This window comes from Aquila chrysaetos, chromosome 21 (genome assembly GCF_900496995.4).
Source record: "Aquila chrysaetos chrysaetos chromosome 21, bAquChr1.4, whole genome shotgun sequence".
NCBI lineage: Eukaryota > Metazoa > Chordata > Aves > Accipitriformes > Accipitridae > Aquila > Aquila chrysaetos.
Genome location: NC_044024.1, coordinates 22,744,491 through 22,758,354, shown reverse-complemented (window position 1 = coordinate 22,758,354; position 13,864 = coordinate 22,744,491). Strand labels below are relative to the sequence as shown.

The window sequence follows — 13,864 nt, the reverse complement described above, 5'->3', positions numbered from 1 at the left end:
GAGCATGGTACAGCCGCCTCTGTGGGAGTTGTAAGGCGGGCGGTGATCCCTCGTGGCTTTGTACAGAATGGGTAAGGAAACGGGGGTGGTTGAGAGCAGTTCAGCCTGGTTTGGGGGCAGGCTTCATGCAATTTTAAGCTCTAGTCAGGAAGGCAGGTATTGCGCTCCGTTTTGCAGCCGCCTGCGACATGCTGGGGAGCAGTGTCCTTGCAAGGATGAGTTCTGGGCCTTGCAGGCAATGTGTACTTCCTTTGCACCCTGTCAGCCCCTCCACTTGCTCCGTAGAGCCACAGCTCTTGTGCTGTCAGCAACGCCTCTGCAGCTTCTGAGGCAGGGTCAGGATATTCTTCCAATTATTATTTCATTATTTGCTTTTTTGCCTGATGTGGCTGCAACACGTGGCACTGTTCTGCAAATCTGCATTAGGCGTTCTTTTGCTGATGACGCTTCTGCTGTCTGGTTAGATCCACATGCTAAACTCTGGATGCATGGTGCAGATGCCTAAGCAGGCCACATTCAAAAACCCCCTGAAGCTGCAGTCTTTTGGTCAGGGCTCTAAAAATGTTCTGATTTTCTTTGGGATGCTGCTCTGTCTTCTGGACCCTTAGTTTGCTGGCTCCTCCATCCAGCTTTTGACTGTAAGGTTCCACTGCACTGCAAGCCTTGGGTCTATACTTTGGACTTTCTGTTCTGTGCCTAGACAGTCCCTAAAGCAAACCTTTACCACGTATGGCCTGTGGGCTGGGCTGCACCCCCAAAGCATGTCCCTGCCCACTGCAGGAGACTGACACACCAGCATGACTGTCAACATGCATCAAGAACTGACTTGGGATGCATGGATACGACATCCTGTAACCAGCAACGTATGGGGTTACCTGGGTGTTGAGGGTACCTCCTTCGGTATGCTGTGAAACGTGGTGTGAGGATGTGGCAGGCAAAAGCAGTAGAGGAGAAAAAAACCACAGTGCTCATGACTGCCAGGCTTTTTAATAGCTCCTTTGTGGTCTTTAACAGCCCACCCCACATGCTGCCAGGGTGGTGTGGGCAGGGGGGGTTAGCTCTTCTATACAGCCATGAGATAAACAGAGATAATGACAGTAAATTGTCCTAGTCTTTAATATCATCTTCCTGACTCAGTGTGGGATACTGGAAAACTCATAGCTTTGCTGTGCTTTGGCATCCCCATCCCTAGAAGGGGGAGGAGCATAGTGCTGGCAGTATTGTGAGACTATCACATCCCCCTTTTTTGGGTGCAAGAGATGTTGGGTATCAAAATGTTTAATTTGGTTTTATGCTGCTGGGATTGCAGTGCTCAGTGCAGTTGTGTCCCTTAGGATTTTTTTGCGACTTGGGGGAAGTACAGCACTGTCGCGTTGGGGGAAGGCCAGTAGTGTTGGTGTGCAGCACGAACTCTGGATTTGCTGGCTGGGATTGCTGTGTCCAGGGATGCTCAGGGTTAATGAGCAGAAAGAGGCTGCTGCAGGATGGCCCGTGGAGTTGCTCAGCGCCTGGGAGAAGAGGATGAACACTGCATGCCAGATGGCAGCGGGCTGCCTGGGGTGGTGCAGTGACGACCAGGAACAGAACTGGGTGCGCTTTGCTCATTGTCTCCCAAAACTGGAGCTGGGCAAAGTCCGCGGCTGGTGCCTTTCACAGGCCTAGCCCACTGCTGCAAGCCCTGCGGTTTAGCTCCAAGTTGGGAGCAAAACTGCTGGAGCGAGAGATGCCTGTGCTGTGTGTTTGTTGTTGAATATAGCTCTTGGCCCCCGGTCGGGACTGAGTCTGTTGTTCTGAGCTTGTGCAAACAGTAAGAAGCAGTGTTTGCCCTAAAGAGCTCACAATGCAAACACAGACAGACACTTTCTAATAGACAAAGCAAAAGAAGAGAAGGGCTTTAATTACAAATCTTGCTGTTGAATATTTTCACTGGCTTTCCCGAAAGCCTCTTCCACCAGCAATGCCAACCTGAAGCATCAACAAATACGGTTCTGGCTTAGAAACTGATGTAATTAAGAAATACAAACACACAGAAAAGGGCGGGAGTTATTTGCCTCTGTTTTTTGAGCCTTGAGGGAGTCTCTTCTCAAGCTTTTTTATCTCACACAGAGCACAAACTTTTTCAGCTTGTATTTAAAAAAAAATAAAAAAGAAAAATTATTCTCATGATAGCAGCAGGTCACAGACTGTTTCTCGGGCTGCAATATGGGGCAAACCCCTCCTTGCCACTCGGGGCTTTCGCTGCTATACCTTACTGCCAAGGTTTTTGGGTTTCTTTCCTCATTACTGCTTTCTAGGACTCTCCCCCCCTGTTGAAGCGTTGCACTGTGCGTGCTGTTGCGGTGGTTAACCTGTGTATTTTCTCTGGGATGAGTCTTTCTTTCCAGCTACCAGTTGGAAAGCCCACTGGGGCTGCAGATGCGTCGGCTTGTATGGGAACAGAATGTACAAAAAATACAGTCCTCAAGGACGTGGCTTTGTGTACTACAGTGGCTGATGTCAGAGGATGGAAAAGGTCTTGTTTTCTCCGGAAATCTTTATTCTTAATGTGCATTCGAGAGAGAGAGACTCAAAAAAGTGTGTTCTGCTAAACCTAAGTTAAGAAGCTTGTTCAATTTTTAAACAGTTACATAAAGCCATCAAAGTCTGACAGGAGATAGATGCAAGTTTGTGCAAAAGAGAAAGGGAAAAAGAAGCTGAAATGGAGTGTTAAAGTTAATTCCCCCAGGCTTACACCTAAAACAGCCTTAACTCACAGATGAACCCACTCCTGCTCTCTCTTTTTTTTTTTCTTTTTTTCTTTTTTTTCTCCCCTTTCTCATTTTTTCCCCTTTCTTGACAAAGGTCTTCATGTTGCTGAACTCCTGGCTAAGTGTGAATGCTTCTTATGCCAACACTCTGCTGCTTTTACCAAACCAGCTCTGGGTCCAAATAAGTATTTCTGTGCTACCCTTGGGGAAACAAATTTGTGCACATAAGCAATGAGAATAGGGCTTGTCTGAAACACAGGCAGGGATCCTGGACTCCTGCATGTTTCTCCTCTTCAACAGCTAGGTCTATGTGAGATTCCCTGTTAGCTACTGCAACTGCTAACATTTGGGGTACTCAACAGTACCAAGACTCAAACCTTGGTGGGGAGCAACTGCTCCTTTGGCCCATGGCTCAAAGCCAGCTAAGCCTCCCCAAAAAGTCTGCCAGTTCCTGATGGTGGCTTTTTCTCAGTGAAAGAAGAAATTGGAAGCTTAGCATAGTGAGCTTGATGCAAGGCTGCCAAGGATCACAGCTAACTGCTGGTGAAGAGTGGATGCAGGAGAAATTTGGGACACGTTCATGGGAGTCACGTTATTCCTTCCAAAAGGAAGAAGTGGGGGTAGTCTGCAGGGATAGCATTACGGTCACACTGTGCTGTACGAGTCTTGCAACCAAAAATACACCTATCTGTGGAAGAGCGTAAGAGACAGTGAACAGACAAAGTTTTGATGCTGTCTCAGCCTTTACTAGCTTTGATGCACCTGAGGCCAAATCCCTCTTTGGCACTGTGCTGCCAATACACCTATACTGAACAGTCAGAGGGGCCTGGGCATCTGATCACAAGAGCCTCCACTATGACTGTGCAAGATGTTGGAGGAATTCAGTTCATACCTTTTCTGGGCTGCTGGCTGTAACAGGAAAGGAGTGTGAATTTCTTAGGAGCTCAGAGTTGGGAATTCATCTGCTGTCTTTGAGGATTCTGAAACACAGTCATGGAGTTCAGACCTGGGTTTGAGCTCACATCTGTGTTTGTGTTTTCTTGGCTAGTTGTTTGACTTGAACACTGACATTCCTATCTGAAGTCAGAGGTTGGTAGGGCACTTTGCCTGCAGTCTTTGGATGCAGTTTCCTGAGCTTCAGTTTTGTTGTTGGTCCTGATGGTGTTTGTCACTCCTTTTGCCAGAAGAGAAGAAATTGGCAAGTGGACTCTGAGCAACTCCTCAGCACCCCTTGACCATTTTCCTCCAGGTACTTTGCAGGTAGCAATTCAGGAGCTGAATGGTGCACTCTTCATTAGACAATAGATATTCAGTAAGGGCTTGTGCTATAGGATCACTGCTCTCTGGATAATGCATAGAGATGTTCCAGGTCTTTGAGTAATATTAATCTATTTATATCTACTACCTAGGTACTAGAAATCCATTATATCTGGTTCTGTCTAGACATGATCAAGGACATACTTTCAATTCCCATTATTTTTCCATAACATTAATATTCAAGCATGTCTTTGTCTTAAAATGTGTTCTGAAAGCTGTAGTTATTGAGGAAATTAATGAAGACTAAAAAGAAGTCAAAAAGGATGTCATATCACAGAAGTATACATGGAAGGTAGCTGGCACGTCTGCTATCAGAGTGCTTTCCTCCAATCACCGTGACGATTCTGAGCATGTGTGGCTGAATAGGAAAATGAAACTCAGGAAAGCCATATGATTTCCTCTGGGTCATGGAGGATGGCTATGGTAGAAATGAATAAACTGCTCTTGACTCCCTGAACTTTGTATAGGTTATGATCCTTTTTATTCAGCTCCCGAACTTCCTAATGTTGTATTCAATATCGAGAATGTAGCTTTGGTTAACCTTAGCGTTCACTTTCTTCACATCTGCTGTAAAGGAGATGTTTAGATGAAAATTGCTACCACACCTATCATGGGCATAAAATCAAATCTTCAGGAAATCACAGTTTAATGGTGCTCATTGGTAGCTGGAAGCCCTGGCTTGCCACTCTTGGGAGAGTGGAGCAGAGGTGAAAGCCAGGAATCTTTTACTGAATTTTCCTTATATAAGGAAGGTGTTTGTCAGGAATGGATATATCATCTTTCTTATGCACAGCAAGGCTTTGTTCTATGAGAGGCATTCCTAGAGAAAACAGTTGGGAGAAAAAATGCTCAAAATTCAGGTTTGCATAAGTCTGCCCTTTAAAAAATTAGTGGCATTTGAGACTCTGAAGTGCTCTCGTTATCTCTCTAAATTGCACTGTTTCCTTCCTGTGTTTGAGACGTGCCTGAACCTCCTCTGAGCTCTCCACAAGCTGCAGGACGTTGATGTTTACTTTAGGGTACCTGACTTAATGGCATTATCTGTGTCTCACAGCACTGTCTCCAGCCTGAAGGTCTAACCAAAAAAAAATCTATTTTCAACACAATCAGAGCACGAAAGCTTCTGTACTCTTTGTGCATCTGAGGAGTTGCCCCTGTGCCTGCATGGCAGTGTCCCGAAGGGACTGACTGAGTTGGTAGGACTGTGCTAAAGGTCTTGGTACTGAGAAACTTGCTGTGTAAAGTTTTTTTTCTTTTGCCTTCTTGTCACAGGTTGGGGCAACTTTCGTCCTTTCATGCCCAGATCACTGTGTGCTTTACAGGTGCCGTGTTGCACTGCTGCGGTAGTTACAGTTCAGGGATAAGTAAAGTGCTTCCCTGCTTTTACAGTGCTGGGGGATTCTTTGGGATGACAGGCACTATATAAATACAAGTAATTGTCATTAGAAAAACTCAGAATATTTCTGCTCATACAGCCTCAGGTAAAGGACTAATAATGAAGATGGGCCACAAGGGAGCCAATTCTTGCATAATTAAATCCACTGGTGTTTGTGTGACAGATGAAACAGAAATATTTGGTTTGGTCAGTGGGGGTACCATCACTGCTCAGTCAAAAATCATGTGGCAGGAAGAGAAAGAAGTGTTTGCAATTACTGTGCCCAGTGTTGGCGTGTCTTAGGGTGAAAGGGTGCTGCAGTGGGAGCTGAGGTTGGCTTCAGCCAGGTGTGGAAGGCAGGAGGGCCGTGGATAAGGTGGCTGCAGTGATCTCAGTGGTGGAGAGCACTGGTGTTGACTGATTAAAGAAAACAGGGAGGCTGACCTGCTTTGGTGCATCTCTCCCATCAACACTCTGAATTTCCCAGGGATTGAAGAAGGTTTTTGCAAATGAGCAGCAGAGGAATTTTGATGAAACAGCCACCAAGGAACAAAGTGAAATAAGTTGGTGATGTAACATGTGTGCAGTGTCTCCTGGTGTTGTGTCTGCCTGATACAGGCTGCCGCACCTTTCCTGTGGGAATGGTGAAGTGCCGGTATCCTCATCGTAGACATGGATAATGGGGACACTCAGAACTGACCTTTAATTTTTATGTTGAGACATGTAAGCTGGACTTTGTATGAACTTTGGAGAAGGCTGTGAGCAAGCCATTTATCTGAGTGTGAATTGCCAGCAAGATGATGCTTGGAGGGTAACTATTTCTACCTCAGCATCCCTTCTCAATAAACCATATCTCTGTGTATCCCTCAGCTTTAATTGCAGACAGCTTTTTATACTTTCTGGGCAGCTCTTGATGTTCCTATCCACCTATCTTAATCTGAACCCAGTTTTATGCTGGGTCTGAGCCGGTGCCAGACAGAGCTGTGCTGGGGACACAGCAGTGCTCCCAGGCTCTGACTTTTTACCTGTACAAACCTGCTGTGCAGATCCAACTTTCTGCCTTATCCAAACTTCCCAGTCCTAAGACTGAACCCCGATTTCTGTTTAAAGCATTTTAGTAGCAGCTTCTCAGGTGAGCTATCTCTGTTCTGGATGTGAGAAACCTGGCAGGGCTCCACTTTGTTCCTGAGCTTTCAAAGTAGCATGCCTGAAATAGAAACACCACACAGGAAGGTCTCCAGTAAAAATTATTTCCAATAGGCAACTCTCGTCTTGGATTATCCCTCTAAGGATTCAGTAAGATTTTGTTCTACTTGGAGGTCATCCCTGCAGGTTCAGTCCTGAGCCTTGTCATGGTGCCACAGGAAGGGGCTCAAACACCCAGCTGGCTGGTGGTGGGAGATTTTTCCCCTGTTAAGGAGCTCCCTGTTTCTCTGCTCCCACCTGAGAAGCAAGGAAGACAGTGCAGCCAAGAAGCAGCATGCAGCAATCCCCAGCGGCTAGATAGTCCCATGGGGCTGTTGCACATCAGCATAATTGAGAGCAGTCCAAAGGATTTCTCCTGTGAATTAGACTGACTTACAGTGACTGCTCAGGGATAGAGAAAAAACCTTCCCTGCAGCGCCTCTAAGCCATGCTGGGATCTGAGTGGGCTCCCAGCTGCTTCAGGAGTAGGAGATTGCAGCATTTATAACCTCTGCTGCGCTCAGCAATGGAAGAACAAATTGGAGGTCCTAATGGGACCCATCTCCCACCAGTCACCTTGTTTCTGAGGTTTTTGTTAACTGTGTCTAGCTTACAGGTAACATGGGTCTCTCAATGCTGTCTTTGTCTTTCTAGTGCCATTGATACTGTCCTAAAAGTCAAGCTGGCTTTGTGGTTCCTGTGTTTCTACCAGAGTTGGATTTTCGTTTTAATTGAAGTATTTGTCCTTATGGAGACTAACTAGTCACTAAGCTGTGAAGCATCTAGAAAGAGTGCTCATCTTAACTCCTCTGGGCTGTGTCTCTCCAGCTACCAGGTCCTGACTAGTCCTGGTGATGGTTCTGCCACCACAGACTCTGCTTTCTTTCAAACCCACAGGTGTCCCAGATGCTGCTCTCTGAATTCTGCCTCTCCATTTGTTTCTTCCTTTCTGTCTTCTTGCTGTTAGAAAGAAAAGGGGCGTGGGGGGAAGCAGTTTTGTGGCCTGAAGGGGTTCCCCAGTCTCTCGTAATTGTCGAAGTGTCAGCAATTGTAAAGAGAGTCTAAATGAAATCTCTTGCCTTCCTTTCCTAGCATGGCTCAGCTTATCCATTTTGTCACCTGAACTTACAAGTATCCATCAGTTAGAGGATGGAGATTTGCATAATTAGTGTTTTTGAGGTACCTTCTGAAATACAGGAGAAGATACTCTTACACGTCTCAGCTCTTATCTAATGAGGTGCTGACAAAGAGGTATCCATGGAGACATCCATTATAAGACACTGTTCTGAAATTGTTTCTTTCCAATGCCTGTTAAAATGCCAAAGGGTTTTCTTAAGCATAATTTATACCATTTCTTTGCTCCATTCCTAAACAAAAATAATTATGCCTGAATACGATGAGAACCATCATTTGAAAAATGAGGTTTGCAAGCTCTTATTAAGAAACAGGGATAGGAGTGAACTGGGAGAAAGGTACTGAGTTTTTTAAGGTATCCTGCAGGGTGTCTGAGCATGGAGAACTACTGCTAAGATGCCAGGACAGAAAGCCTGTAGCCCTCTTGGCTGAAGAGAGGTGCTGAGCATCACTGACCTCTGCGGCATCCTCAGCATCTAGAAACTCACTTCATCTAGATGCCTCAATGGTGCTGGGGTTGACCAAATTCCGCCCATCCAAATGGGTCCATCCAGATTGGTCATGGAGAGGTTTTCCTGTGAGTGGGACACCTAAACATCCCCAAGGGGCTTCCATGACCTCTTTCTGAGGGGATGGAGTGGTGCGGCTGTGCGGTGGCTGCAGTCACTGGCTTACGGTGTTTGCCAGCCTGTTAGAAATTACAGGAAGAGTTTAGGTAGACAGGAAGTAATCCTCTATCTTTGCAGACTTGGAAAACTTAGTGGGGCAGATCATTCTCGGGTTTTCGGAGACAGGTGATCATGTCAGTGTTGCAGTGCATGGATTTTCTTTTTAAATTGCCTCTCTTTCCCTCCTCTTCCTGCCATTGCTCCAGTCACAGCACTTTGCACTTTCACAACCCTCTTCAAGTCCTGAAAAAGATGGTTGGGGGAAATTAGGCCTTTCTAATGCAAGAAAGGAGCTGGCAGGGTCAAGCTTCCTGTCACACAGCTCTACATGTGCAGTGGCTTTCCTGCTGTAAGCCTTGAGTTCATACCTTTCTCTGTCCCATGGCTGTGGCCTGGTCAGAGACATCTTTACAGACTCAGCCAGTGTGTTGGTTTATGATTCTACAGCTCACGCATGTGTCTTTGGCTCTGACAATCTGCACAGCATTTGTATATAAGCATTATCTCTTGTTAGAGCAATATGCTATTAAAAAAAAAAAAAAGGCTCTAACTCCACCCTTTTCCTTGCCTTTCCTCTTTGTTTGCCCTTGCATGGTGAAAATAGGAGTTTACAGAATCCTGCATGTCTAACTTGGTTATTTATAGCTTGAAGCTGTTGGGGTTTATTTTTAAGTTCAGCTAATGAGTTATTCTTTGTTGGAACTGTGAAAAGGATAGGAAAAATCTACAAAATATTAGAAACCAGATTGAAGTGATGATTAAGGTGTGTGCACACTCCTTCTCTGATCTGTTCCTGTATCCACCTGAATACCCATAGTCGTGTGTTCATTAAAAAATAAATTTCAATTTCTAAAGCAGGAGGATTCTCCCAAAGGGAAATCTGAACCATGGTTTCGACTGCACTAGCTGACATGTACAATTCATACTGTGTTGGTTAGTCGTGTAAGCCATCTAATTAGAGAGCACACTCTTGTGACATGGTCTGAAGGCTTTGACATGGCATTAGGAGGCTGGAGATGTGCTGCTGGCTGCTTAGGCAGGGCAGAGGTAGTCCCATCACCTCTCTGCACCCTACCTTCTGTACTGCTTCTGCAGAAATCCATGTGCTATCAGATCCGCTGAGATGAGTGGTTGAAAGTTTTCTGCAGAAGTATAAAGAAGGTGGGATTAATTGGTCATCATGGAGTTGTAGCATCTCAGTATTTGCAAATTCTGTGCTGGTTTGCACAGAAGGAGGACAATCTTCTTCACGTACATCTGAAGTAAGTGGCTTCTTCACTTACATGTTCAGAGCACTACTAGATAACTGATTTGAGAATTAGAGTATCATCTCAGAGGTCAGAGCGTAAAACTTTACCCTTCTCTGTCATCCATGCATCTTTCTTTCTCTAGTGAATTTGAGGATTGCTGGGCAGCCCGCAAGCTGTGGAAACTTGCCAAGCTCCAATAACTGGTGTCTTAGTTCAAGCAATGGTTTCTGAGCTGTGCTCCATGTGCTGCTTTGAAGGGATCTCTAAACAATAACCAAGAAAAGTGGGTGTAAATAATGGGCAGCTTAAATGAATCTTGGAGTGATCTATTGCCCTGTGCTTCTCTCCCTGGAAATTTGTTGGTGCTCTACAAGCCGATTCGGCTGGATACCACAAGGTTAAGCACTTACAATTGAGCTGACTGCTCAGGCATGGCCATTATGGAGCAGTCCGTCAGCTGTAAAGATCTGGACAAAATTAAACTAACAGCTGCACTCCTTTGGCAATGTTGAGCTTTGGGGGGATTTTCATCAGGATCAGGAAAGAGACAACTCCAGCACCTTTTCTGGGGGTAATGCATAAAATGCTTAAGTGACTGCAAGGATGTGTCAGACTGAGAGGGTCTGGCGGTGAAATTAGTATCTGAAGACCAATATATTTTTTTTGGTAATTATATCAAAGAAGAGGGAAGAGGGAGAAGAAAAGGCACTTGGCTGTTCAGGAAAAGCAGAAAAGATTTGAGCATCTCAGGGCATTTGAAAGAGAATGGCTTCTCTTTTCTGACAGTCTCCTTTTAGGACATACTGGAGACATTGGTTTCTGTTATCTGAGCTATCTGAATATTCAAGTTGCTGTGGATAATGCAGACTTAAGTGGAAAAACAAAAATGCAAAAACAACAACCTTCCACCAGCAGATTTCAATCTGATATCAGTCTCTAGCTGACACTTTGTTTGGATACTGAGAAGGGTTGCAAGGTGGGGGAGGAGGGTTAGTGGAGCTGGGTTTGTGCTGAGCAGGGATTATGGAAGCTCAGAGGAACTGCAGCCTCCCAGATCTTTAAATACACTCTGACAAAAATCTCAATGGGGAGCTCCCCCTATGCAAAATCAGTTCCTACCGTCACCTCTGTTCTGCTTCTTCCCTTTCCCATCCCTGCAGATGCTGTGGCTGTGAGGTCTTTGATGTGCAGATACAGTGACGCATGTTTCATTCCCTAATCAGAGCCTGGATAGTTTTGGAATAAGGTGAATATCCAGATTGTACACAATGCGGCAAAGACACGGGGAGGAGGGAGGGCAAGGGTGGCATTGGAGCAGGCAGGAGAGTTCGGGTTTATGTGTCTGAGGGGAAGCAGCAAAATGTCACTGGAGAACCCCTCTAGGTTGGTCCCTTGCTGCTATTGCAGCCCTTTGATTCTCTGGTTGCAATAATTTTCCCCAGGGTTGAGAAGAAAGGACATTTAATGGTGGTTTCCCCCATCCCTGCGGCACTGCCAGCCCAAAGCATTCACAAGTCCTGAGTCAGTCCTCACCACCTACCCCCAAATTATAACGCTGATGGGAAAAATTGCATCTTTGTTTCAAATAGAAATAAAAGGAACATGTTAGTTTTGCGTTCTTTGTTTAAACTGGCCTTTGAGCTGGAGCTTTTGTGTTGCATTTGGCTCGTGTATCTCAGTCCCGTGCTCCTCTGCCTCCAGTTTTGCTCATGTTGGACACATGCAGACTGCTGACACTTGATACAAAGGAATTAAAAGCTAACATTTGATGAATCTATGACTTGTAGGTGATCGGTGACTTGAGCCAGGCTTCAAAACCCTTCATACCTTGAGATCCACATGCAGAGATTTGAGTGCTGGCAGAATTCTGCTGGGAGCACCCAGTGCTAATAAAAGTCTTGAGTAACCAAACTGAGACCTCGATTTTGAAGCAAAGAGTTACTAAGGATCTGTGGTTTTGCTTGAGGCCCCTTTATATCTATTATACGGATTAGTCAGAGAAAAGTGTCAGGGCTAGTTGCAATACAAGACAAGGTGCTGTATTTGTCACAGGAATAATCCCACTGTCTTCCTTCAACTTCAATCTGCGGTGACTTTTTTTTTTTTGACCCTGAGGATTGCGACAGAAGTGCTTATTTTGGTGTTACACTATGTGATATCTTGCAGTGGAAAGGGAGCTCACTGTTTTCTTGCAAATCTGTCTGTAAAGACGCAAGATTTTGGGTTTTTTGACCCTTAGCACTGCTGCTTTCCTGAGCTTATTGCTTCCACAGGACTGTCATGGCATGGACTGTGTGAATGCTCCTTGCCCAGATCTCAAGAGTGTGTGGCTTAGCTCTGAGAGCCTCCAGTGGCACAGGAAAATGGATTTTCCTTCACTGCTCAGTGCCCTTCTGTATGAACAACTGATGGCTCATCTGTCTCTCACCAGCTCAGCAGCATAGGGTTGGGTTTATGTTACACTTGTGGCTAATGTTAATTTATAACCTCTTTTCTCTCTTCTGGCAGCGTGCTTTAGCTTCTGATTTGGAAATTAAGCTAATAGCATTTCAGGTAATTTAAAGAATCTGTATGTGAGTATATGCCTGGTGGGAATATACAGCAGGTAGTTTCCCACATAAAGAAGGTTAAAGGCCTTTGTGAAAGCTGGAAATTTCCTTTGCTTTCAAAACAGGCTTCTAATCCAAAAATAGCAGCGAGCTGGTAGCTTGGCTTCTCCTTGTTTATTAGCAGCATCTGCTGCTAATAGATGCAGAGGGTTGTCTGGAGGAGCGGTGTGCACACAGGGCACCAAGGTACCTTGCTGGTTGCTGATCCAAAACAGACACTCATCACAGGATCAGATCCACACATTCCTTGTGGGATTCCCAGGCCTTCTCCCATTGCAGGGAAAATACAGCAGTGATGAGCCATTATTTGTTCTCAGCTGCCCAAATTGGCAATGAAAAAGTACAACTCAAGAAGCTGTTTAACTCTATAATAGCTTTTAGCTTTTATACCTGTGCAGGCAGACATTCCCTGTCTACATATGATGATTATGCAGAAATTGGGGCAGAAGCTGGCTTTGGATTTTGGGGCTCAGCTGGCAAAATCTGTGTCCTTCCATTGCAGAATTGTGCAGTTTTCAGGAATACAAAAATGAGTGAAACCAAGCTTCTGTTCATGTAACAAATCTGCCTTTCCCCAAATGTCAGGATTGTCTGCCATAGCCTCTCTGCTGTTCTTATGGCTGACATCAGGACTGCATCACATAGCTGATGTTCTGGTTACACTAAATAAATTAATGGTGAGGCACTGGAAGCTGCTTCTGTGGTTGTTGGTATGTTTTTTGGAAGGTGGTGTCCGTGTTCCGCTCTGGGGTGTTGCCTTCCTTGGTCACTTTTGGGGGAATGAGGGACACAGCGTTGAGGTCTCCTGTTGAGGACCTTCAGAAGTTCAGTCTATGCTATGGAGTAAGTCCACCTTGTTCAGAGCATTGTAGACGTTCCTCTCATGGTATCCTGTGTGAGCACATATATAGGATAGAGCATGTCCACTGCTGGGCTGTCTCTACAAACGAGTGGATGGATTGTGCCCTGGGCCAAGATGCACAGCCCCCAGAGCACACCTCTAAGCTGAGATTTGCACAGCGGTCAGTGGAGTGCTTCTAAAGGCAAAATTCAATTCGGCTGCCACCTTCACCCAGCATGGATTTGGGAGGTTTGTTCTTGGCTCACAGAGCACTGGAAGGATGTTACTCGATGGGAGTCAAAGATGACTCTGGGGTGCATTGCTGGGAAAATCATGCTCTAGGTGTGTTGGAGCCCAGGACAGGGGTGGTCTGGGTCTGTTTCTGGGAACTGTCAGTACCTTACCTTCCCTTCAGCTCAAAGCAAGTTACACCATTCAAGAGGCTACAGGATATAATGTGGTTCCCACGCATCTTCCTTGTAGCCCTGTTGCTTGTTGGATGTTCTTTGCTTAATAACTGTCCAGCACTGTTAACCCTATCCAGAACATGTGATTCCACAAACAGCAATTCTTCATACTCTCTCATGTGGTTCCTGGAAACCTTTTTTGTGTCTAGTGGTCTTTTATTTTCCATTTCTTCCAGTTCCCTATTTTTTTAGCTTATAAAACAAAAGAAAAGACCCTACTAAATTCCTGTAATCATAGTCATCCAAGCAGCCACATTCACGATAGGCTTAA

The 13,864-nt window shown here is 45.3% G+C and overlaps 1 protein-coding gene across 8 annotated transcripts in view; it reads left to right on the top strand.

Moving 5' to 3' along the window:
* The window catches only part of ARHGEF9 (Cdc42 guanine nucleotide exchange factor 9), a 239,427-nt gene that overhangs the window by 71,290 nt on the left and 154,273 nt on the right, over positions 1–13,864 (top strand). The window contains exon 8 of one of the 8 annotated variants that reach the window (XM_041118922.1): positions 10,837–10,926. The exons of the other annotated variants lie outside the window; for them this stretch is intronic. Coding sequence (XP_040974856.1) covers positions 10,837–10,851 — 15 coding nt within the window. The 3' untranslated portion in view covers positions 10,852–10,926. Of the gene's footprint in view, positions 1–10,836; positions 10,927–13,864 lie in introns of those variants that run through there. 8 annotated transcript variants of the gene reach the window in all.